This window comes from Pipistrellus hanaki, assembly GCF_964339955.1.
Source record: "Pipistrellus hanaki genome assembly, contig: scaffold_39, whole genome shotgun sequence".
Lineage (NCBI taxonomy): Eukaryota > Metazoa > Chordata > Mammalia > Chiroptera > Vespertilionidae > Pipistrellus > Pipistrellus hanaki.
Genome location: NW_028182294.1, coordinates 556042 through 576602, shown reverse-complemented (window position 1 = coordinate 576602; position 20561 = coordinate 556042). Strand labels below are relative to the sequence as shown.

The following is a 20561-nucleotide window of genomic DNA, read 5'->3' as shown; positions in this document are numbered from 1 at the left end:
CATGCAGTGGAGCGAGGGCCTAGCGCAGAGGGCAGAGGGCAGGCCAGGTGGGTTACAGCCCGGGTCCGGGTCCAGCTCCTCTCCTGGCTGGGGGAGCTGACGCGGTTGCACAAAGGGTCTCGGGCCTGAGCCCAGGAGGCGGCAGTTAGTATGCCTCTGCTCCCAGCTGGCACAGAGGGCTTCTTGGGGGAACCCCGGGGGCAGGAAGGCACCCACACTGCACTTTCCTGGTGCCAGGACCCCACGGACAGGTCTGGAGGCATTGCAGGGGTGTGGAGAGGGTGCCTGTGCAGGGGTGTTTACAGATAGGGTGCCTGTGGAGGGCGTTTGGCAGGGGTGCCTATGGGGGGTGTTTACCGATGGGGTGCCTGTGGGGGTGTTTACCAGTGGGGCGCCTGTGGGGGGGTGTTTGCAGAGGGGGTGCCTGTGGGGGGAAGAGGAAGTGGCCTTTGCCCTCAGAGCACTGGCTTCCTGGTTGTCTGAGTGCCGAGTACCCAGCAGGGAAGGCACCCCTGCCCTCCCCCCCGTTGGCCAAGTGGCGTCTGAACGCCATGGCCAGGATCACAGGAGCAGCGCTGACGGTGGGCGGGTGGTGACCACCTGGAGCCACGGCGTCCCTGCCTCTCTGTGGCCTGGGGCCCAGCGGGGCCTGCGGGGAGGTTAGGTCTGGGCCCTGGGCCCGGGGCAGGCCCAGTGCGGTGGGCTGAGCGGGAGCCTGGAGGAGGGGCGGACAGTCAGGAAGATGCAGGGAGGAGCGGAAAGGCTTCTTTATTGAACACCGCGGTGAGGAGGACCCAGCCCCTTGGACATGTTGTTCCGCACAGAACACGCTCCGGAGGAGCACGCGGAGGACGGCGATGCGGAAGGATCCGCTTACAGCAGGCCGGGTCCGCCGGCGCTCCGGGCCAATGGGCGGGCATTCTAACTGCTGGGCAGGACACCTGAGCCCTGAAGTGGCCGCACCAACCCGCCAGGACAGGTGCGCTGCCCCTGGGTCGGCTGACCCAGAGCCCCGGGAAGGAGCCGAGAGGCCACACGGGCACCTTCCACTCTGAGCTCTCCACCGGGACTCGGCCGGAGCGGCTGAGGATCCGGGGCTCCCTGCCACCCCAGCTGTTCCCATCACGTGGGCATGCTGCCGCAGTGGGAAAATGTGTGTGGCCGGGCACACCTTCGAGGGAGTGGCCAGGCTCCTAGGCGGTGCCCGGTGAAGCCCACTGCCCCTGCTGCCTTGGGGGGGTACCCCGAGGGTTGTCCAAGGCAGCCCCTGACTCAGCCTGCACCTGTCCCCATCACCAACACTCGGTTCTGCCTGGTCCTGCCCCCAACACTCCATCCCGCCCAAACCAGCTGGGAGCATGCCCTCCCTCGCCCGGGCCTCAGGTGCCCAGCTAGCTGATGAGGGCAGCAATGGCCGCCACCTGCAGGACGGCCTCCAGGCCGTGGAGCGCCAGGAGCGTGGCACTGAGGACTGAGTCCGCCCACAGCACCAGCGTCTGCCAGAGCAGGAAGTAGACGGACAGCAGGGAGCTGGCCACGGTGAGCACCAGGCTGGCAGCCAGCGGCAGCTCCGTCTCTGTCAGATTGCCCTTGGTGCCTGTGGAGCAGAACAAACATGGTGAGTGCCAGGCTGCGGGCACCTGGTAGGGACCCACCACCATGTGCACAGGGAGGGCGAAGCTGCAGGCACCTCTGGGCGGGTGGGCGTCAGTGCGGGACCACCTACCACCCGGGGCTCGGTGTTGGAAAGCAAAACATGAGGAGCATCGTACTCAGGAGGGTGAGGACCAGCCACAGCTGACCTCACCCTGCCTCTGGGGCAGCTAAATGGGTGGGAAAACCATCCCAAGCACAATTTCACACCTTTTCCTAAGGTATTTTACTCTGGGGTAAGGCCCAGGAAAACTAATGTGTAGTTAGGAAAGACAAAACTGGATTTCACAAACGGGCAATCATGGAAAATGCGATGCCCACATGCCACTCGCACCCGCCCACGGCAGGAGGCTGGCCTGTGACAGTGGACACTAAGGCCCAGCGCACTCAGCAGGATGGCCGAGACGTCCTTCTGTCTCCCCTGACCCCCCCCCAGGCCAGTCGGGGGTGTGGCAGGGTGGGACACGCCAGGCCCTGAGGTACTAGCGAGCGCAAGCCTGTGAGTGCACGGGGCAGACTGGGCAGGAATCCGGGCCCTCGGGGTGAGTGGGAGGGGCAGAGGGCACACTGTGCTTCTGTAGAAGCTCTGCAAGGCCTCCACCTCGGCCTGCAGCCTGCGGTCCTGGTGGGTTCGGACAGACCTCTGCGGCTTCGGGGAGGGGAGCAGGGGGAGCAGAGCGTTCGGCTGCGGGCAGCGCTGCTACCCTGAGGCTGTCTCCCAGGAGCCTCCTGGCCAGGCTTCCCAATGAATGGATTAATACTTCATTCACCGTACGGTGAGCCTGCAGGAGCCGGCGGAGCACTTGAGCGCGTTCAAGTGTCTCCGAGAGCGTGCTGTAACGAGGCTGCTCAGAGGTCACAGGAAGCCAGCCGTCTGCCTCACAGTGCCCGAACTCCCTGCGGCCGGTCAGTCCCCCAGCAGCCAGCCTGCCCCCTACCTCCCGGCTGGTCCGCTCCCCCGAGTCTGGCCCCCCCCCCCCCCCCCCCCCCCCCCCCCCCCGCCGCCGCCGGTCCGCTCCCCGCAGTGCCGTCCACTCACCGCAGTGCCAGCGGGCTGCTTCCAGGGCCCCGGTCAGGAGCAGCAGCGTCAGGTCGAGCACCAGGTGGTCCTGAGGGTAACTGAACGTCTGGCCTGCAGGGGCGGACACCGGCCTGAGCTCAGGGTCCAGCGGCAGCACCCCAGCCCCCCACCCCACCCCCACCCCGCCCCTGCGCTCAGGACCCACTTTTGTAGGCGATCAGCAGGAGCGTGGCCAGGAGGTAGAGGGCGGAATACACCCCGCTGAGGCAGAGCAGCATCTGCAGGAGGACCGAGGAGAGCTGGCCAGCCGTTAAGGACTCCGTCCAGCAGCCGTGCTGCCCCAGGCGCCCCCCCAGCGCCGGGCAAGAGGGGCTGTCAGGCCGCCACAAACACGGTGGCCCAGCTTAGGTACCTGTGGTGCCATGGAGTCCTGCCTGCCAGGCACCCATCGATACTGCCCCTGGTGTCCCGGGAGCAGTGGGAGGGGTGTGTGTCCCGGGAGCAGTGGGGGCACCCCTCACAGGGACATCCTGGCATAGAGCAGGGGACTGACTGGGCGCAACAGGCAGGAGCCTCAGCACGCTGGGCATCACCCTGACCACGGCCCCAGCTACAAGACCGGGAGAAAGAGGGGTTTTGTTTTCCTGGAATAAAGTCTACTTCCCTCACTCGGGGAGCAGCTAAATCCCCGCCACCAACTTTCGGGAGCTCCGCACACTCGGGATGTGTTCATGCCAGGGGGCTGCGCGCATTCGGGGGTCTTGGCTCCAGCCCCGGGGCCCCTCTCCCCACTCCGGGGCGCAGCGGAGCGGGCGGTGCTGGGCCAGCGCTCCCTTCGGGAGTCACCTCGACCCGCGGAACCGGGCCGTGAGCACCTCCTCCCAACAGCCGTCACCCCCGGGCTCAGGGGCCGGGGTCCCAGGGCCCCAACGCCGGAGCGGGCCCGCGGCGGGAGGACGGGGCGCAGCGGCAGGATACGGCCGTGGGGGACGCGCTCCCTGGGGGAGAGAGGGCGGTCAGGGGGCCGGGCCCGGGGACGCGGCACGGACCCCGGCCTCCGGTCCTGGGTCTGCGGACCCGAAGCCGCGGGTCTCCCTGGGCCCCACGACCGCCCGCCTCTCGCCCCCGGGACCCCGAGCGGCGCCGCCCAGGGACGCCGGGCCCCGCGGCCACCCCAGGCCCCGATGGGCGGGCTCCGCGCGCGGCCGGTCCACCAGCGGGCTGAGGAGGGACGGAGCGGCGGGTGCAGGGGGGCCTCGGGCAGCCCGGGCGGCGCGGGCCCCGGCGGACAGGGCCCCCCGCGGAGCCGCCCAGGCGACCCGCCCCGGGCTAGGGGCCCGTCCAGCCCCGGGAGCACCGGCCCCCGCCCCCGCCCGGGACCCGGGGCCCAGCGCCCGAGCGCCCTCACCGCGCCGCGCGGCCGCCATCTTGCGGCCCGGCCCCGCCCCCGGTCCGCCGCGATCCCGGCGTCCCCCGCGCCGCGCGCTCGCGCACCTTCGGCGGCGCTCGGTTCCGGACTCCCGGCCGTCGGCTCGGCTCGCCCGGGCCCCTTCGTGCCGGTTCGGCCTCCGCTCGGGCATCCTCGGCTCGGCTCGCCGCGCGGCCGGGCGCGCTCGGCGGAGTCCGGATGGAGGACTCGGACGCGGCCGCCAAGCAGCTGGGCCTGGCCGAGGCGGCGGCGGTGGCGGCCGCGGCCGCTGTGGCGGCGGCGGCCGCGGCCGCGGCGGGGAGCGAGGCGGACGAGCCGGTGCTCCGCAGGGACGAGGACTCGGAGGAGGACGGGGACGCGCAGGCGGAGCGCGAGACGCGGCGGGTGACGGCCGTGGCGGTGATGGCCGCCGAGCCCCGGCACATGGACATGGGCGCCGAGGCCCTGCCCGGCCCCGACGAGGCTGCTGCGGCCGCCGCCTTCGCAGGCAAGTGCTGCCGGCCCGCGCCGCCCGCCCGCGCCCGCGCGCACCCCCTGCACGCCCCCGCCCCCAGTCCACGCCTGCACGGCGTGCACCTGCTCCGCACATAACCTGCACCGCATGCACCGTCCAGCCCGCACTCTCACCCCGCAGAGCCCGCACACCAGCTTCCACCGGCCCACACGTCGGCCGTGCACCTGCCCCGCCGGACCAGGTCCTGTCTGCCCCACGCACCGCCCGCACACCCACACCCGCACCTGCCCGCGCACACCTGGACCACAGGCCTGCCCGAAGCACCTGCCCCCACATGCACCTCCCCTGCAAAGCCCCCCCACATCACCTCCCCTGCAAAGCCCTCCACATGCACCTCCCCTGCAAAGCCCCCCACATGCACCTCCCCTGCAAAGCCCTCCCCCACATACACCCCCTGCAAAGCCCCATGGCCGGCCCACCTCCCCGGCACCTGCCTCACACCTCCCCTGTGCCCAGAGGCTCCTGCACACCTGGCCCTGCAGGCACATCTGCTCCCTGAACCCCTTTTCCTTGTCCAGCCCACCCCCTCCTGTTCAGCACTCTGCTCTTTCCCCTTGCCCAGCCGGCCTTGTCTGTCTGGTCCCTGTGTGTGTGTCCCTGCGTGTGGCCCCGGTGTGTGCGTGCGGGTGAACCAGCTGGGTGTGGGGTGCCCCAGCGCTGGTGCCTGTGTGGTCTGTGCAGGGTCCTCAGAGGCGTTGTGGCTCTCAGGGTTCCGTTTTTGTTGCTGAACTCTGGATTAACGTCAGGACTTTGCACCGTGAAGTTTCCTTTGGGTTTTTGTCCCTTTTGCGCATAGATCTCACAGTGCAGAAGCGTGATTTTCTTCCCTGCAAATCTTTAGGGCTGTGTTTTTTGTTTGTTTTAAATGTATTTTTATTGATCACAAAGAGGAAGGGCGAGGGAGAGAGAGAGAGAGAGAGAGAGAGAGAGAGAAACATCAATGATGAGAATCATGGATCGGCTGCCTCCTGCACGCCTCCCACTGGGGATGGAGCTCGCAGCCCGGCACGTGCCCTGACCGGGATGGAACCGTGGCCTCCCGCTTCCGAGGTTGATGCTCAGCCCTGAGCCGCGCCGGCTGGGCTGTGGTTGTTTTGCGTGTTGGAGCGGTAACACTGACATAGGTTAGGGGGTTCTAGGTGCCCTCGGAGGCTCCCTGCTGGGCAGAGGCCTGCTGTGTGGCCTTCAGACTAGAATGTGCGTTCAGACAGGGTTCCCTCCGCACGCAGGGCGGGCTCTGTGGAAGTAAAGGGGGGGCGGGCAGAGCCAGCAGGAGCTCCCGCAGGGGCCGCCGTCTGGGGCAGGCGTGTTTCTCCTCGAAGGGGACAGGAGCCAGGCGTCGGGTGGCGCCGGGCGCTGGGGGCCCATGGCGGCGGGAAGGCTCTCCCGGTGGCTTCTCCCGGCAGCCGAAGGCGCCCCATAGCCAGGGCCTCCGTGCGGGGCCGGCTGGGGAGCAGCCCTGCGGCGGGTGCCCCGGCGCTGCGGGGCCGGCTCCGGTGGCGCTGAGCCGGCTCCTGTGTTGCAGAGGTGACCACCGTGACGGTGGCCAACGTGGGCGCCTCGGCGGACAACGTCTTCACCACCTCGGTGGCCAACGCCGCCTCGCTCTCCGGCCACGTGCTGGTAAGCTGCCGTGGGCGTCCGGGGGCTTCCCCGCCGGCTCCTGCTCCAGTGGGGCCGCTGCCGGGGAGGGGGTTGGGGGGGCTGCTGCCTGGGAGGGGGTTCGGGGGGGGCTGCTGCCGGAGAGGGGGCTTGGGGGGGCTGCTGCTGGGGAGGGGGGTTCGGGGGCTTTGGGGGTAGAGCTGGAGGGGGACCAGTCGTGAAATGTGGGCCCAGCCCCGGGGTCAGGGCACAGCGCTCCCGCCCCCTCGCGGGTGGCGGAGCAGGGCCCTAGGATGGGAGTGCCCACCGTCCACTGGCCAGCTTCCCCGGCCGGTCTGAGGGGGGGCCCCGGCCGGTCTGAGGGGGGCCCGGCTTCCCCGGCCGGGCTGAGGGGGGGGCCTGGCTTCCCCGGCCGGTCTGAGGGGGGGCCCGGGCCGGTCTGAGGGGGGGCCCGGCTTCCCCGGCCGGTCTGAGGTCTGAGGGGAGGGCCCGGCTTCCCCGGCCGGGCTGAGGGGAGGGCCGGCTTCCCCGGCCGGTCTGAGGGGAGGGCCCGGCTTCCCCGGCTGGTCTGAGGGGGGGGCCCGGGCCGGGCTGAGGGGGGGCCCGGCTTCCCCCGGCCCGGCCTTCCCTCCCGGAGGCCGTGCGGCCCGGGCCTGTCTCAGGCCTTTCTGGAGCAGCCGGTGCTGCGGCTCCGGCAGGCGGTCTCCGGTGAGCTCGGGGCCACACAGCTGCCGCGGACTCTCCTCGCAGTTGGCTCTGCGTTAGTGTCTCGGTGACATCTTCGAAGGAGACCCACGGGCGTGGCAGGCGTCGCCGTGGTGACAGTTAGGGAGAGCCTCGCGGCAGGGGCAATCGTCCGGAGACGATTGGGTGCCCCTCCCCTCTAGTCCGGCAGGACCGCCCTGCAGATCGGCGACAGCCTGAACCCCGAAAAGGCCACGCTGATCGTGGTGCACACGGACGGGAGCATCGTGGAGACCGCGGGGCTGAAGGGGCCGGCCGCCCCGCTCACCCCAGGTACGGCCCGCCCCCCACAGCCGCGGGGGTCCTGGGGGTCCTTGCTTATTTCTGCGGTCAGTTTGGAATAGCAATTACTGTTAGCTTTTTAAGACATGTTTTTATTGGTTTCAGAGACGGAGAGAGAGGGAGAGAGAAACATCAGTGATGAGAGAATCGCTGATTGGCTGCCTCCTGCATGCCCACCGCACACTGGGGATCAAGCCCACAACCCGGCTTGTGCCCCGACCAGAATCAAACCCAGGACCCAAATCCAGGTCCTTTCTGTCTGCAGGGCGACACTCTATCCACTGAGCCACACCGGCCAGGGCTGGAATAGCAGCGATTACTAAGTGGGTTTTTCCAGCTGAGGAAGGCTTGCCCGCGGGGCCCCATCTGGAGCGGAGGGCGGTGCTGGGGGGTCACCGGGGAACACCGAGACCCGCCCTGGGAACTGACCGGCCCCGCTCCTCCCGGCTTGTCCGGGTCTCACCGCCAAACGCTCTCTGTGCCCAGGTCCGCAGTCGCCTCCCACGCCCCTGGTGCCCGGGCAGGAGAAGGGGGGCAGCAAGTACAACTGGGACCCGTCGGTGTACGACAGCGAGCTGCCCGTGCGCTGCCGCAACATCAGCGGCACGCTCTACAAGAACCGGCTGGGCTCAGGTGGGCGCCGCCCCGCCGGACCTGCCGGCAGCCACGGCACCCGGCCCACAGCGAAGTCAGGGCGCCCAGGAGGTCCGGGTGGTGCGGGGTCGGGGGAGGGGGGGGAGGAGACATGGCCAACCAGGAAGCGCGGTGACCCAGCGAGGGAGAGGCGGCCGAGGCGTCTGTTCCTGGCTCAGATGGGGACGGGGCAGCGGGCTCCGGCTGGGCAGCTGCCTGGAGCTGGGCGTGGCAGCGTGGGCAGTGGCTGCAGATCCAGGACGCGGGCAGCCCTGCCCCTCAGCCGGGGCCCACGCAGGAGCGGGTGAGGTCCAGGCCCGGACCAGCCGGGCAGGAGGCGGGAACCGGCCGTCCTGTGTTCCAGGCGGCCGGGGCCGGTGCATCAAGCAGGGGGAGAACTGGTACAGCCCCACGGAGTTCGAGGCCATGGCCGGGAGGGCCAGCAGCAAGGACTGGAAGCGGAGCATCCGCTACGCGGGCCGGCCGCTGCAGTGCCTGATCCAGGTGCGCCCTCGCCCTCACCTGCCCGCCCGCCTTGGGGCGGCTCCCGGCCCCGGCTGGATGGCACGGCGGCCAGGGCCTGGGCACCGCGTGGCCGCCTGTGTCTCCTCTGCCGACGCTCCGATGGGCCGATGGCGTCGTCTGCCGTGGAGCGGCAGGAGGCCTGGGCGCGGCGGTGTGTTCTGTCCCAGCTGGGCTTCCTGGGAGTAGATGGGGGGGGGGGGGGATGAACACCCTGGAGGGAGGGAAGGTTCTGGAAAGTGCAGGATCTCGCCTTAGGGACCGCTCACGTTCAGGCGGTCTGACGGTGGCGGCACCTTCTCGTTCCAGGATGGGATCCTGAACCCCCACGCGGCCTCCTGCACCTGCGCCGCCTGCTGCGACGACATGAGCCTGGTGAGTGCGGCGGTGACCGCTGGCGGCCCTGGCACTGCGCCCTCCTCTTACACACACACCCCCCCCCCGCCCCGGTCCCCGGTGCCCCTTTTCAAACTCCCCTCGGGGACCAGGCCTCGGCCGGGCGCGTGTCGGCCCGGAACGGTTGTTAGGGGAACGTCAGCGAAGTGTCCTGAGATAGTGGAGGGCTGAACCCCCCAACCAGACACCTTTAACGAGGTTTTTTTTTTTTATCGATTTCAGAGGGAGAGGGGAAGAGAGATCGCGGCATCCGTGATGAGAGAGAATCACTGACCGGCTGCCTCCTGCACGGCCCCCTCCACTGGGGATGGAGCCCGCAGCCTGGGCCCGTGCCCTTAACCAGGAAGTTCCTGGTCCATAGGTCAGCGCTCAACCACTGAGCTACACGGGCCAGGCCCAGACACTTAAAAACAACAACTTAATTACTTTCCAGAGAGAAGAGGGGGGAGAGAGAGAGAGAGAGAGAGAGAGAGCGAGAGCGCGGTTGTCTCTCACGTGCCCTCACGGGAACCACACCGAAACCGCGGTGTGCGGGTGACGGAAGCTCCAGCCAGGCGAGCCCGGGCCAGGCGCCCTCCAGTGGCTGTGTCTGGCCGGCGGCGCAGGGGGCGCAGTAAGACGTGGGAAGTGCCGAGGGGACCAGAGAGACGCTCTGCGGGGGGCCGAGCCGGCGGGGTTCCTCCTGGAGCTGGGGCCTCCCCGCTCCTGTGTCCCTGTCCCGTCCTGCTAGCGGTCACCGCAGTGCCTCTTCCCGTGGGGCCAGGCGCCTGCGGTCTCTCCTTCACGTGGCCCCTCGTCTTCTCGGGCTCCTGGGCGTCCGGTGCGTTGCCCACACTCCCCTGGTCACCCCTGTCGTTCCTGTGCTCCTTCTGGAAGCACCTGCCCTGTCCTGAAGGACACGAGGGCCTCAGAGGGGTTCTCCCTGTGGACGGGGAGCCGGGCCCCGCTTGGTCCGTGGACAGGGAGCCGCGCCCACCAGCGCCCTCTCCGTGCTCCCCGCAGAGCGGCCCGGTCCGGCTCTTCGTCCCCTACAAGCGGCGCAAGAAGGAGAACGAGCTGCCCGCCGCCCCGGGCAAGAAGGAGGCCCCCAAGAACATCACACTGCTCCCCGCCACGGCCGCCACCACCTGTGAGTCCTCCCCCCTCCCCGCCGCCCCCGCCCCCCCCGCCCCCCCTTCCGGCCCCCGTTTCTCCCGGGCCGGCCGCAGAGGAGTCTGCAGCTGCGAGGCGCCCCCGCGGCCGGGCTCCTGGGGTCCCCCGAGGCCCCGCCCGCAGTAAGAGCCGCCTCTGCCCCCGCAGTCACTGTGACCCCCTCAGGACAGATCACTACCTCCGGCGCGCTGACCTTCGACCGGGCGTCCACTGTGGAGGCCACGGCCGTCATCTCCGAGAGCCCGGCCCAGGGGGACGTGTTCGCGGGAGCCACAGGCAAGTGGCCTCAGCGCCGCTGACCCGCACCCGCACCCGCCTCGCCCACCTCGTCCGACGCAGCGAGGGGGCCCCGGGGGCAGTTCCGCTGGGCGGAGCCCCGTGGCACCGGGAGGCGTGAGCTGGGGCGTGGGGAGCTCGGGGCAGCGAGGGGGGTGGGGAGCAGGGCAGGACCAGGCCACCTGAAAAGCCCAGCTGCCCAGCCCACTCTAGGCCAGCGTGGCCCGTGGGGACACGCGTGAATACGTGTGCAGTGTGTGTGCTTGCAGCCGTGCTGGGGAGGGCCGTGGGGACCAGCGTTTGCTGTGTTTTGCTTCACCCAGTTCTGTCGCTGGCTCAGCTCAGACCCCCGTCTCGGCCACTGCCACGCGTGGCGGGAACCGCGGGGAATGGCGCCACGGGGCCGTGTCTGTGCGGCCTGGCACCAGCGCCCCCTTTCTCGCTGCAGTGCAAGAGGCGGGCGTGCAGCCCCCGTGCCGGGTGGGCCACGCGGAGCCCCACTACCCCGGCTACCAGGACAGCTGCCAGGTGGCACCCTTCCCGGAAGCCGCGCTGCCGACCGCGCACCCCAAAATAGGTCAGTCGGGGGCTGGCAGGGAGCCCGCGTGAGGAGCGGGCTTGGCTTTGTCTGCTGGGGCCCGGGTCGGGGCCGTGCCCGCGCCTGTTTGTCACGGGTTTGTGAGGACCCGGGCACGCGTGTGTACAGAGACCGTGTGACCGGAGAAGCCCGGTCACTTCCCCCTCGAGGGCCGGCTCGCTCCGTCCCGGGAAGGGGCTCGCCCAGACGAGGCCGCAGTTCTGTGAGCCGTGGCCTCAGTCTCCCCTGCGTGTTCCATCCCCTTTTCCCGTGTAAGCTCCCCCTACATCACGCCGCCTCTGCCCTCCCTGCCGCCACCTCTAGCACCCGGGCCGGGGCGCCTGGGCTGGGCCTGGGTGGTAGCTGCACCCTCCCGGGTCAGCGTGTGCCCTCGGCGGGCGCCTGGAGGCCGGGCCGGCGGCCGCTCTCTCGGGCTGTCGCCTGTGCCTGTGGCTGCTCCCGCGCTGCCCAGGCCTGCCTGCTGGCCGAGCACCGGGGCTCGGATCGGGGCTGGGTTCGGGGCTCGTCCTGGCCCTCGCCCGGGGATGGCATCGCAAAGCCGAGGGCCGGCCCGTCCGTGGGCTGGAGCTGCTGGTCGGTCCAGTGACCCAGGAGAGGGGCTGTGCTCCCGAGAGGGCTCTCCCTGGAGGGCTGGGTGTGGCCCCCAGCAGCCCCGGGCCCTGAGCTGGGTGTGGGTCTCCGCGCTGCCCCCCTCCCCCGCTGTGGCTGAGTCTCCGCTTCGCCCAAAGCACAGAGGCCACGGGGTCCCGGTTCCCTTCTTCCGTCTTCCTGACGGTCTCCTCGGGACCGGAGGCTCCGTTCTCTCGTCCTCCATTGATGGGCGCGACCACAGCCGCCGGCTCCGCAGCCAGGGCCGCGCCACGACTCCTCGCCCCGGACACGGAGGCTCTGCCCTGGCTGCTATGGCGCCGTGGTCAGGCCGTCAGCCCGCCGGGCAGGGTTTGATTTCTGGTCAAGGGCACGTACCTCCGTGGCAGTTCCCCAGCCCGGTCGGGGCGTGTGCAGGAGGCAACCTGTCCATGCATCTCACATCCGTGTTTCTCCCTGTTTCTCCCTTCCACTCTCTCTAAAAGTCAATGGAAAAATGCCCTCGGGTGAGGGTTATACAATAATAAAAACAAAGTAAAAGCGAGGGCTTTGTATTTTTGTTTTTATCCTTACCAAGGGCATGTTCATTGGTTTTCAGAGAGAGGGGAAGGGAGAGAAACATCCACTAGTTTTCTCTCTGGGTGTCGAACCCACAGCCTAGGAACGAGCCGTGACTGGGCGTAGAGCCTCTGACCCTTTGGTGTGCGGTGCCACCCCCTCCACACCGGCCAGGCTGCCCCGCACCTCTGAGCCGGGGGGCTGAGCTCACAGGTCCCGGGTCCCCCCCCCCCTCCGTGACGTGCGTGTTTCCGTCACGGCTCTGAGCAGAGGCCCCGCTTCCATCACCTGCCCCTTCCCGGCCCGGCCCCGCCCCGGTCCTGAGGTTCCTGTTGGGAGGCTCATCCTGAGCCCCTCCCTCCCCTTCCCTGTCCCCCCGCCCGGCCGGAAGCTCGCTGCCCCCTGCCCGGCGCGTTCTGCTGGTGGCCTGTGTCACCAGACTGAGTGCCTCCCGCCGGGCCGGGGCCGGGGAGACCGAGCGGCCCACCGAGCGCGTAGGGCGGGCCGGGGCCGGGGAGACCGAGCGGCCTACCGAGCACGTAGGGCAGGCCGGGGCGCGGGGAGACCGAGCGGCCCCGCCGAGCGCATAGGGCAGGCCGGGGCGTGGGCAGACCGAGCGGCCCCACCGAGCGCGTAGGGCAGGCCAGGGCCGGGGAGACCGAGCGGCCTACCGAGCACGTAGGGCAGGCCGGGGCGCGGGGAGACCCAGCGGCCCCACCGAGCGCGTAGGGCAGGCCGGGGCCGGGGAGACCCAGCGGCCCCGCCGCCGAGCGCGTAGGGCAGGCCGGGGCGCGGGGAGCTGCCCTGATGCCAGTTCTGTCCTGTTTCCCTAACGCCCAGTGCTGACCTCCCTGCCGGCCCTGGCCGTGCCGCCCTCCCACCCCGCCAAGGCCGTCTCACCCGCCGTGGTCAACGGGCTGGAGCTGTCGGAGCCGCGGAGCTGGCTGTACCTGGAGGAGATGGTCAACTCCCTGCTCAGCACGGCCCAGCAGCTGAAGGCGCTGTTTGAGCAAGCCAAGCAGGCCAGCTCCTACCGCGAGGCCGCGGCCGCCCAGGCCCGGGCGCAGGACGCCGAGCGCAAGGAGGTAGCGTGAGTGCGGAGCGGGCCGCTGCGGGGGCGCAGGTGTGGATGGACAAGGGGGATCGGACACGTGGTCCCGCCCTCCTCACGCCCAGCTGGGGGAGGCTGGGGGAGGCGGGGGAGGTGGGGGAGGCTGGGAGAGGTGGGGGAGGTGGGGGAGGTGGGGGAGGGTGGGGGAGGTGGGGAGGTGGGGGGTGGGAGAGGCTGGGGGAGGTGGGAGAGGTGGGGGAGGTGGGGGAGGTGGGGGAGGGTGGGGGAGGTGGGGGAGGTGGGGGAGGTGGAGGGTGGGGGAGGTGGGGGAGGGTGGGGGAGGTGGGGGAGGTGGAGGGTGGGGGAGGTGGGGGAGGTGGGGGAGGTGGGGGAGGTGGGGGAGGTGGGGGAGGCTGGGGGAGGTGGGGGAGGTGGGGGAGGTGGGGGAGGTGGGGGAGGTGGGGGGAGGGGCAGTCCGTGCTGTGTGCCGTGCGTGCGGGGGGGGGGGGGGGGGGGCTGGCGCGATGTTAGCGGAGCTCCCGCACTCAGCAGGTGTGCGTGGGGTGCGCAAGCAAATTCGGATTGACTGGCCCCCACCACGTCTGCCCAAGTGGGAAATCCTGGCAAGAAAACGCTTCCCCTTAGTCTACCTCTCTCGGGTCAAAGGATAGACGAGCCGTCACGGTTAATTCCCCAAAGGACTTCCAAACGTGTGGCCAGCTGTTTTCCTTTAAAAGTGTTTTACTCTCGGTGGCAGTGGGCAGGTGACCTTACGCTGGTTCCAGGGGCAGCACAGTGGTTAGACGTTCTGTACCTCATCAGTGCCCGCCAGACGCCGTAGTGATTGGTTTGTTTTCAGGGAAGAAAAATGCTGCTTCTACCGTGAAGGGGGAGATAATTTAAACAACGTGATTCCGCCCTGGCGGGCCAGGGGCCAGGCGCCGGCCTGTGCGTGGCGGTGCGGTCCTCTCCCGCTCCCGCTGCCCACCTCCCTCGCCTGCACAGCGCCGGGAGCGCCGGTGCGGACAGCAGTCCGTAGCTCACTGCCAGCCACGCCTGCCCAGTGCCCAGGGCCCCGGCGGTGGATTTTAAAGGAGAAGCCACGTCGTGGCTGCCTGCAGTGAGCCCTCGCCCTCCACGTCCCCGGAATAACGGGAAACCGGGAGCCACCGAGCTCCCGGCGGAGAAATGAAACCAGTGCCCGCGCTGGGGAGCGCACCTGCTCCTCTGGAGAAGTGAAAGCCGCCCAACGGAACCCACCAGTTCTTCTCACGGCCACCGCCTGGCAGCGGGTGCGGGCGGCCGTGTCTGCGGCCGCGGTGCTGGCGGAGGAAGCGCCAGACTCGGTCCGTGTGACCGGCCTGTGCCGGGAGCTGCACCGCCCTCCTCTGGCCCCTCCCCCGCGGCGCCCCCTCCTCTGGCCCCTCCCCCGCGGCGCCCCCTCCTCTGGCCCCTCCCCCACGGCGCCCCTCCCCCGCGGCGCCCCCTCCTCTGTGTCGCCCCCCTAGTCGCCCTCTGGGAGAGCTTGCCGGCCGGGGGTCCGGGGTTCGTCTCCAGGGCGGACGCGGGGGTCTGCCTGGCGGAGGCAGCAGTGCCCCCTGCAGGCTGTCCCGCGTGGTCCGGGCGCTGCCCGTGTCCCAGCTGCCACCGTGGCCCCTGGGCCTCCGTGCGCTGAGCACGTTCCGCCTCCCTGGCTGCCCCGCCCGGGCCGCGGGCTGTCTGCCCGGTGCCGCCGGTGTGGGTGGTCTTCCTTCCCGCCGGGCCCTCCGGTGGCTCGGGGCGTCGTGGCACGTTCGCGGTGGAGGCGGCGGCAGCCTGTTCCTCCCCCAGCACCGGCAGCTGGGCCTCTCCCCTTCCCGGGGGGCTGTGCCCGGCCCTCCGCCGGCCTCCCTGTGTGGGGGGAACCCCTCTGGCCGCGCCCTGATCCCGTCCGGCGGGCTGCACCCCACCTGCTGCCGGGCGTGGCCTTCGCGCCTATGCTGCACCGTCCGGGCTGAGACAGGTGCTGGGGGTCACCGATCGCGTACCCCTCATACACGTTAGGGGTTCCTAAGTACCGTCCTAGCCCTGATTTTTAAAATGCGTCTTTATTGATTTTTAGAGAGAGGGGACATCAGTGAGAGAGGAATGTCCATCAGCTGCCTCCTGCACACCCCGCACTGGGGACAGAGCCCACACCGGGCACACACCCTCCTGGGAATTGCACTGAGACCTGGTTCCCTGGGCCGGCGCTCTAACCACTGAGCCGCGACCGGGCTTTGGGCTTGTGGTTTGTTTTAACGTGGAACGCTTCTCGAACTCGCGCGTCGTCCTGGCGCAGGGCCGTGCGGGGTCCGTGAGTGCAGGGTGTGTGTGTGTGTCGGTGTCTTAAAAGGCGGCCACCAGGGGCCCTGGGGGGGCGCTCCCTCTGCTGCATCCGGGCTGCCCGCCCCGCCTGCCGGCGTTCCCAGGTGAGGGCAGGTCCCGCCCGGTCCGGGCGCCTGCGGCAGGAGGGCCCGCCTGTCTCTGGCCCCGGGTGCGGGGAGCGTGGGGTGGGGAACAGACACGGGTCATTACTTAGAATGACCGGAGTCCTCCCCGGCCCCCTCACCAGGCAGCTGGGACGGGAGTGGGGGGCCCCGTTCCCCCGGGACGCTGGACGGACGGACGGACGGACGGACGGACGGAGGAGCAGGTGGAGCTCGGGTTGGGGGCGCCCGCTGCTCAGGGATCCAGATGGGGGCAGCGAGGAAGCGAAAGGGGAACACTCTCCACTTGGTTCCACATCTTCCTTCCTGCGTCACCCCCCACCCCGGCCTGAGCTCGCTCCCGAGCGGACAGGCTGCGGCCACGTGTGTGTGTGTGTGTGTGTGTGTGTGTGTGTGTGTGTGTGTGTGTCCGGGGCGGGAGCCCACGAGGGAGCAGCCTGGCTCGGCCGCCATGTTTCTCCGAGGCCGTCTGCTGAGGGGGCTGGGCTGTGAGGGGGCTGGGCTGTGAGGGGGGTTCGGGCTGTGAGGGGGGTTCGGGCTGTGAGGGGGGTTCGGGCTGTGAGGGGGGTTCGGGCTGTGAGGGGGCTGGGCTGTGAGGGGGCTGGGCTGTGAGGGGGGTTCGGGCTGTGAGGGGGGATGGGCTGTGAGGGGGGTTCGGGCTGTGAGGGGGCTGGGCTGTGAGGGGGCTGGGCTGTGAGGGGGGTTCGGGCTGTGAGGGGGGTTCGGGCTGTGAGGGGGGTTCGGGCTGTGAGGGGGGTTCGGGCTGTGAGGGGGCTGGGCTGTGAGGGGGCTGGGCTGTGAGGGGGCTGGGCTGTGAGGGGGGTTCGGGCTGTGAGGGGGGTTCGGGCTGTGAGGGGGGTTCGGGCTGTGAGGGGGCTGGGCTGTGAGGGGGGTTCGGGCTGTGAGGGGGGTTCGGGCTGTGAGGGGGGTTCAGGCTGTGAGGGGGGTTCAGGCTGTGAGGGGGGTTCGGGCTGTGAGGGGGGTTCGGGCTGTGAGGGGGCTGGGCTGTGAGGGGGCTGGGCTGTGAGGGGGCTGGGCTGTGAGGGGGCTGGGCTGTGAGGGGGGTTCGGGCTGTGAGGGGGGTTCGGGCTGTGAGGGGGCTGGGCTGTGAGGGGGGCTGGGCTGTGAGGGGGCTGGGCTGTGAGGGGGGCTGGGCTGTGAGGGGGCTGGGCTGTGAGGGGGGTTCGGGCTGTGAGGGGGCTGGGCTGTGAGGGGGGTTCGGGCTGTGAGGGGGCTGGGCTGTGAGGGGGGTTCGGGCTGTGAGGGGGGTTCGGGCTGTGAGGGGGCTGGGCTGTGAGGGGGCTGGGCTGTGAGGGGGGTTGGGCTGTGAGGGGGGTTCGGGCTGTGAGGGGGCTGGGCTGTGAGGGGGCTGGGCTGTGAGGGGGGTTCGGGCTGTGAGGGGGCTGGGCTGTGAGGGGGGTTCGGGCTGTGAGGGGGCTGGGCTGTGAGGGGGGTTCGGGCTGTGAGGGGGGTTCGGGCTGTGAGGGGGCTGGGCTGTGAGGGGGCTGGGCTGTGAGGGGGGTTGGGCTGTGAGGGGGGTTCGGGCTGTGAGGGGGCTGGGCTGTGAGGGGGGTTCGGGCTGTGAGGGGGCTGGGCTGTGAGGGGGGTTCGGGCTGTGAGGGGGGTTCGGGCTGTGAGGGGGCTGGGCTGTGAGGGGGCTGGGCTGTGAGGGGGGTTCGGGCTGTGAGGGGGGTTCGGGCTGTGAGGGGGTTCGGGCTGTGAGGGGGTTCGGGCTGTGAGGGGGCTGGGCTGTGAGGGGGGCTGGGCTGTGAGGGGGGCTGGGCTGTGAGGGGGGTTCGGGCTGTGAGGGGGGTTCGGGCTGTGAGGGGGGTTCGGGCTGTGAGGGGGCTGGGCTGTGAGGGGGGATGGGCTGTGAGGGGGCTGGGCTGTGAGGGGGCTCAGCCTGTCAGGGGGGCTTGTGTGCAGGAGGCAGCTGGTCGATGTTTCTCTCTCATCTGGCTCTTTGTCTCTCTCCCTCTCTGTAAAAAGTCAATAAAATACATTTTTTAAAAGAATAAATAAACAAAAGGCCGAGCTTAGCGCTGCCGGACCCTCAGGGCTGTCCCGCCCGATGCGGGCGCAGCCTCCGTGTGCTCCGCGCAGGGGGAAGCGGGGGAGGGAGAGCCAGGCCTTGGCCGCAGGGCACGGGTCAGCGTGGGGCCGCAGCCTCCTGGGGGGCCTGGCGGTGCCTCCACCCCGCTCCCCTCAGCAGACTGCTCTCCCTGGGGAGCCCTCCCTCCTGCAGGCGCCTTCACCCCGCCTTCCCCACCCCTCCAGTTTCGTCACGAGCAGTCCGGCCGGGGGCACGGGGCCCGGGTGACGCGGGTGCCCACACGGTGGCTGCTGAGAGGCAGCGCGTGTTAAATATAGCCTTCTGCGAAGACGGAACTGGAGTTCAGAACAGAAACCGGGCCGGCTGGGGCTGGTGGGCGCCGGCCGGTCCTGAACACGTCACACCACGGGCCGCACGGGCCACCAGCAGAAACCAAAGCTCCCTTTTCACAGAAACGGGTTCGTCCGACAGACGGGGGACACAGGCTGGAACTAACAGCCACCGTTAGCACAGAGCAACAGAGCACGAGCTCACCAGACACCGAAGAGCCACACGCATTGACAGGGGTAGCGCAGTAAACCTGTTTTCCTCGTTCTGCTGCTGCACACGCCAAACACGCCAGTCCAAGGCCAATGCCAGGGCATCGGCTGCTGGACATCCGCCCGGATCGGTGGGGAGAGAGAGCGCCTGCGCGTAAGGCGTGAGCGGGGAATGAATGCAACACAATCACAGTCGCCAGCCGTTGGCGAACGTTGTAGTTCGTTGTTCACTACGTATGACAGGATATTGTCAACATTAAGTTACAACGTTTTTATTAAAACGTGCTTTTTTTAATCCTCACCCGAGGACATTTTCCCATTGATCTTTAGAGAGAGAGGAAGAGGAAAAGACAGAAACACCGATGTGAGAGAAACACATCCATGGGTTGCCTCCCGCACGCGCCCCAGCAGGGCCCAGGCCAGGGAGGAGCCTGCAACTGAGGTACATGCCCTTGACCTGAATCGAACCCAGGTCCCTTCTGTCCGCAAGCTGATGCTCTATCCGCTGAGCCACACTGGCCAGAGGTTAACATGTTTCTTACATACCGTTACGTCGGTATATTTATTATGGGCTACACGCAGCCAGCGCGTTTGACACGCATGTGCTGGCATGCGCCGTCTGCTGCCTGTTGCTGCGCTCCGTGCTTGGAGCTGACCTCAGGGCGTGTCTGCCGTGTCACCCGCCCTGCCATTGCGGTCCGCCGGGGCCAGGCTGGCATCCGTGTGCGGCTCTCAGCTGGTCAGAGAGGAAGCTCCCAGCCCGCACTTACACACGATGCACACAATGAGGACCCAGGAGCCTCGTGGCTGGAGGGCCGGGCACAGCGCCGGACGGGGTGGGCGCTCGGTACCCGCGGCCGGAGCCGAGGCCCATCACCGCCCGCGGGGAATTCTGCCCCAGCCTGGGTCCTGGGTCCTCTGCCCCGGGGGGGGCGGGCGAGGGCGTGGGGCGGCCCAGCCCTCCCCTCTGCCGCTCTGACGGGCTCTTTCCCCACAGCAGTCCTGTGTCAACTGCGGCCGGGAGGCCCTGAGCGAGTGCACCGGCTGCCACAAGGTCAACTACTGCTCCACCTTCTGCCAGCGCAAGGTAGGCTGCCTGTCCGGCCACGCTGCTCCCGTGGCCTTTGGCCGTGGCCTGCGGTCCGCGGTCCGCGCCCAGCCGGCGCCCCGTGTCTGTCGCCACCGTTCGGCCTTCCCCGGAGGAGGTTCAACGGCGTTTCCCAGGGCCTCGGGGCCGCCTCGCTGGGCCCCGCCTGCTTGCTCCTCGGCCTGTGGGGGATTCCTGCGTGAGGGAGGGGGCGTTGGGGCAGGGCGGCCGGGGCCTGCTCACTGCACTCCAGGAAGAGCCGGCAGGACAGCGGAGAGCTGTCCACCTCCACCGGGAGCCCGGACGGCGGCAGGCACTGGTCCTGTTCCTCCAGAGGTGCGAGTCCACCCGCCTTCCCGCCACACCCTTCCCTGCATCCAGGCTCCATGCCCACCTGGGGGTGCAGGGGCTGTGGCCTCGGCAGCGCCCGCCTGTCCTCCCGGGAGCCCAGCCTCCGCCGCCCCGGGCTGCAGCTGTGGTTTCGAGGTCGCGATTGTAAACGGCAGCAGCGCAGATACAGTGTTCTTCAAAGGACATTATTTTATTTTTTAAATGTATTTCTATTGCTTTCAGAGAGGAAGGGAGAGGGAGAGAGAGAAACATCAGTGGTGAGAGAATCATCCATCGGCTGCCTCCTGCACGCCCCACGCCGGGGATCCAGCCCGCATCCCAGCATGTGCCCGGCCGAGAATCGCCGGGCCCCAAGCTGAGCCTCGCCAGCCAGCGGCACAGACGTCGCCGTGTGCAGGTCCCTGGACGCCTTCAGGGCCTCGGGTTTGAGGCTCCTCCCGGGTGCTGGCCTGTGAGCCGGCCCCGCAGACGCCGAGAGCCAGGCGGGGCCTCGGCGGGGGCTCCTGCGGCTGCGGAGGCCCGTCACGTGCCTCTCCCCGCAGGACTGGAAGGACCACCAGCACATGTGCGGGCAGGCGGCGGCGGTCACCGTGCAGGGGGACGAGGTGCAGGTCGCCGAGGGCGTGATCGAGAAGGTCGCCGTGTGAGGGTGCACGCGCCCCGCGTGCCGGCTGCTGGGCCGGGACCCCGGAGGACTCCGCCGCGGGGCGGGCGTGGAGAAGGGAAAAAACTTGCTGGCCAAGTTATGAACAGAGTGGGGTGACCTGTGCCCTGGGAAGTGAGCCCTCCGCCCCGGAAGGCCGGGCAGCGAGGGCCGGGCCTCGGCGGCTCCCGGTGCTTTTTTATTCTTGGATCACGAGGGTCCGGTCTTACCCACGGGTGTGTTGTGTGTGTAACACGCGTGTATATATATGTGTCTCATTAAAGTCGATCCCTAACGCAATCCCAGCTCTCACCTCCCAGACGCTGGGAGGCGGGTCAGCCTGCCTCAGTTTCTCCTGATCTTGTGGTGAGAAAGCCTTGGCAGGAAGTGCACCGGCCTCA

General features: G+C 69.3%; 3 protein-coding genes across 8 annotated transcripts in view; 2 read left to right on the top strand and 1 right to left on the bottom strand.

Moving 5' to 3' along the window:
* Positions 1–2664, top strand: part of POLR2L (RNA polymerase II, I and III subunit L) — a 92947-nt gene extending 90283 nt beyond the window's left edge. The window contains exon 3 of the mRNA XM_084907047.1: positions 2654–2664. The gene's annotated coding sequence lies outside the window, so the exon portion shown is untranslated. The remainder of the gene's footprint in view (positions 1–2653) is intronic.
* On the bottom strand, positions 734–4112 carry TMEM80 (transmembrane protein 80). 2 transcript variants are annotated; one of them, XM_084907044.1, is made up of 5 exons: positions 4083–4112; positions 3653–3672; positions 2880–2973; positions 2693–2785; positions 734–1597 (listed from the first exon to the last, which is right to left on the bottom strand). In XM_084907044.1, exons 1-5 carry the CDS (start codon positions 4099–4101, stop codon positions 1392–1394), a joined length of 432 nt encoding a protein of 143 aa, XP_084763170.1. In that variant the 5' UTR covers positions 4102–4112; the 3' UTR covers positions 734–1391. The 2 variants fall into 2 exon arrangements, with proteins under 2 accessions (XP_084763170.1, XP_084763171.1); XM_084907045.1 differs by lacking the exon at positions 4083–4112 and adding an exon at positions 4012–4031 and having other exon boundaries at positions 3653–3929.
* Positions 4113–4179: 67 nt separating this feature from the next.
* On the top strand, positions 4180–20460 carry DEAF1 (DEAF1 transcription factor). Of its 5 annotated transcripts, none has more exons than XR_014793831.1 (12): positions 4180–4590; positions 6143–6240; positions 7107–7236; positions 7732–7878; positions 8243–8382; positions 8710–8775; positions 9799–9925; positions 10119–10224; positions 10673–10801; positions 12809–13053; positions 19077–19166; positions 20060–20460. XR_014793831.1 is itself a non-coding variant. In XM_084907024.1 (12 exons), the coding sequence occupies exons 1-12, from the start codon at positions 4302–4304 to the stop codon at positions 20162–20164; spliced, it is 1692 nt and encodes a 563-aa protein (XP_084763150.1). In that variant the 5' UTR covers positions 4180–4301; the 3' UTR covers positions 20165–20460. The 5 variants fall into 5 exon arrangements, 3 of the variants coding, with proteins under 3 accessions (XP_084763150.1, XP_084763149.1, XP_084763151.1); XM_084907024.1 differs by having other exon boundaries at positions 10096–10224; positions 19080–19166; XM_084907023.1 differs by having other exon boundaries at positions 10096–10224.
* Positions 20461–20561: the final 101 nt, after the last annotated feature.

Coding starts and splice junctions, on each gene's coding strand:
- TMEM80 (XM_084907044.1), bottom strand. Junction 2,786..2,879: donor CCTGCTGATCGCCTACAAAA/GTGGGTCCTGAG, acceptor CCGCCCCTGCAG/GCCAGACGTTCAGTTACCCT. Junction 1,598..2,692: donor AGCAGCCCGCTGGCACTGCG/GTGAGTGGACGG, acceptor TCTGCTCCACAG/GCACCAAGGGCAATCTGACA.
- DEAF1 (XM_084907023.1), top strand. CDS start 4,302: ATGGAGGACTCGGACGCGGCCGCCAAGCAGCTGGGCCTGGCCGAGGCG. Junction 6,241..7,106: donor CGCTCTCCGGCCACGTGCTG/GTAAGCTGCCGT, acceptor CCTCCCCTCTAG/TCCGGCAGGACCGCCCTGCA. Junction 8,776..9,798: donor GCTGCGACGACATGAGCCTG/GTGAGTGCGGCG, acceptor TGCTCCCCGCAG/AGCGGCCCGGTCCGGCTCTT.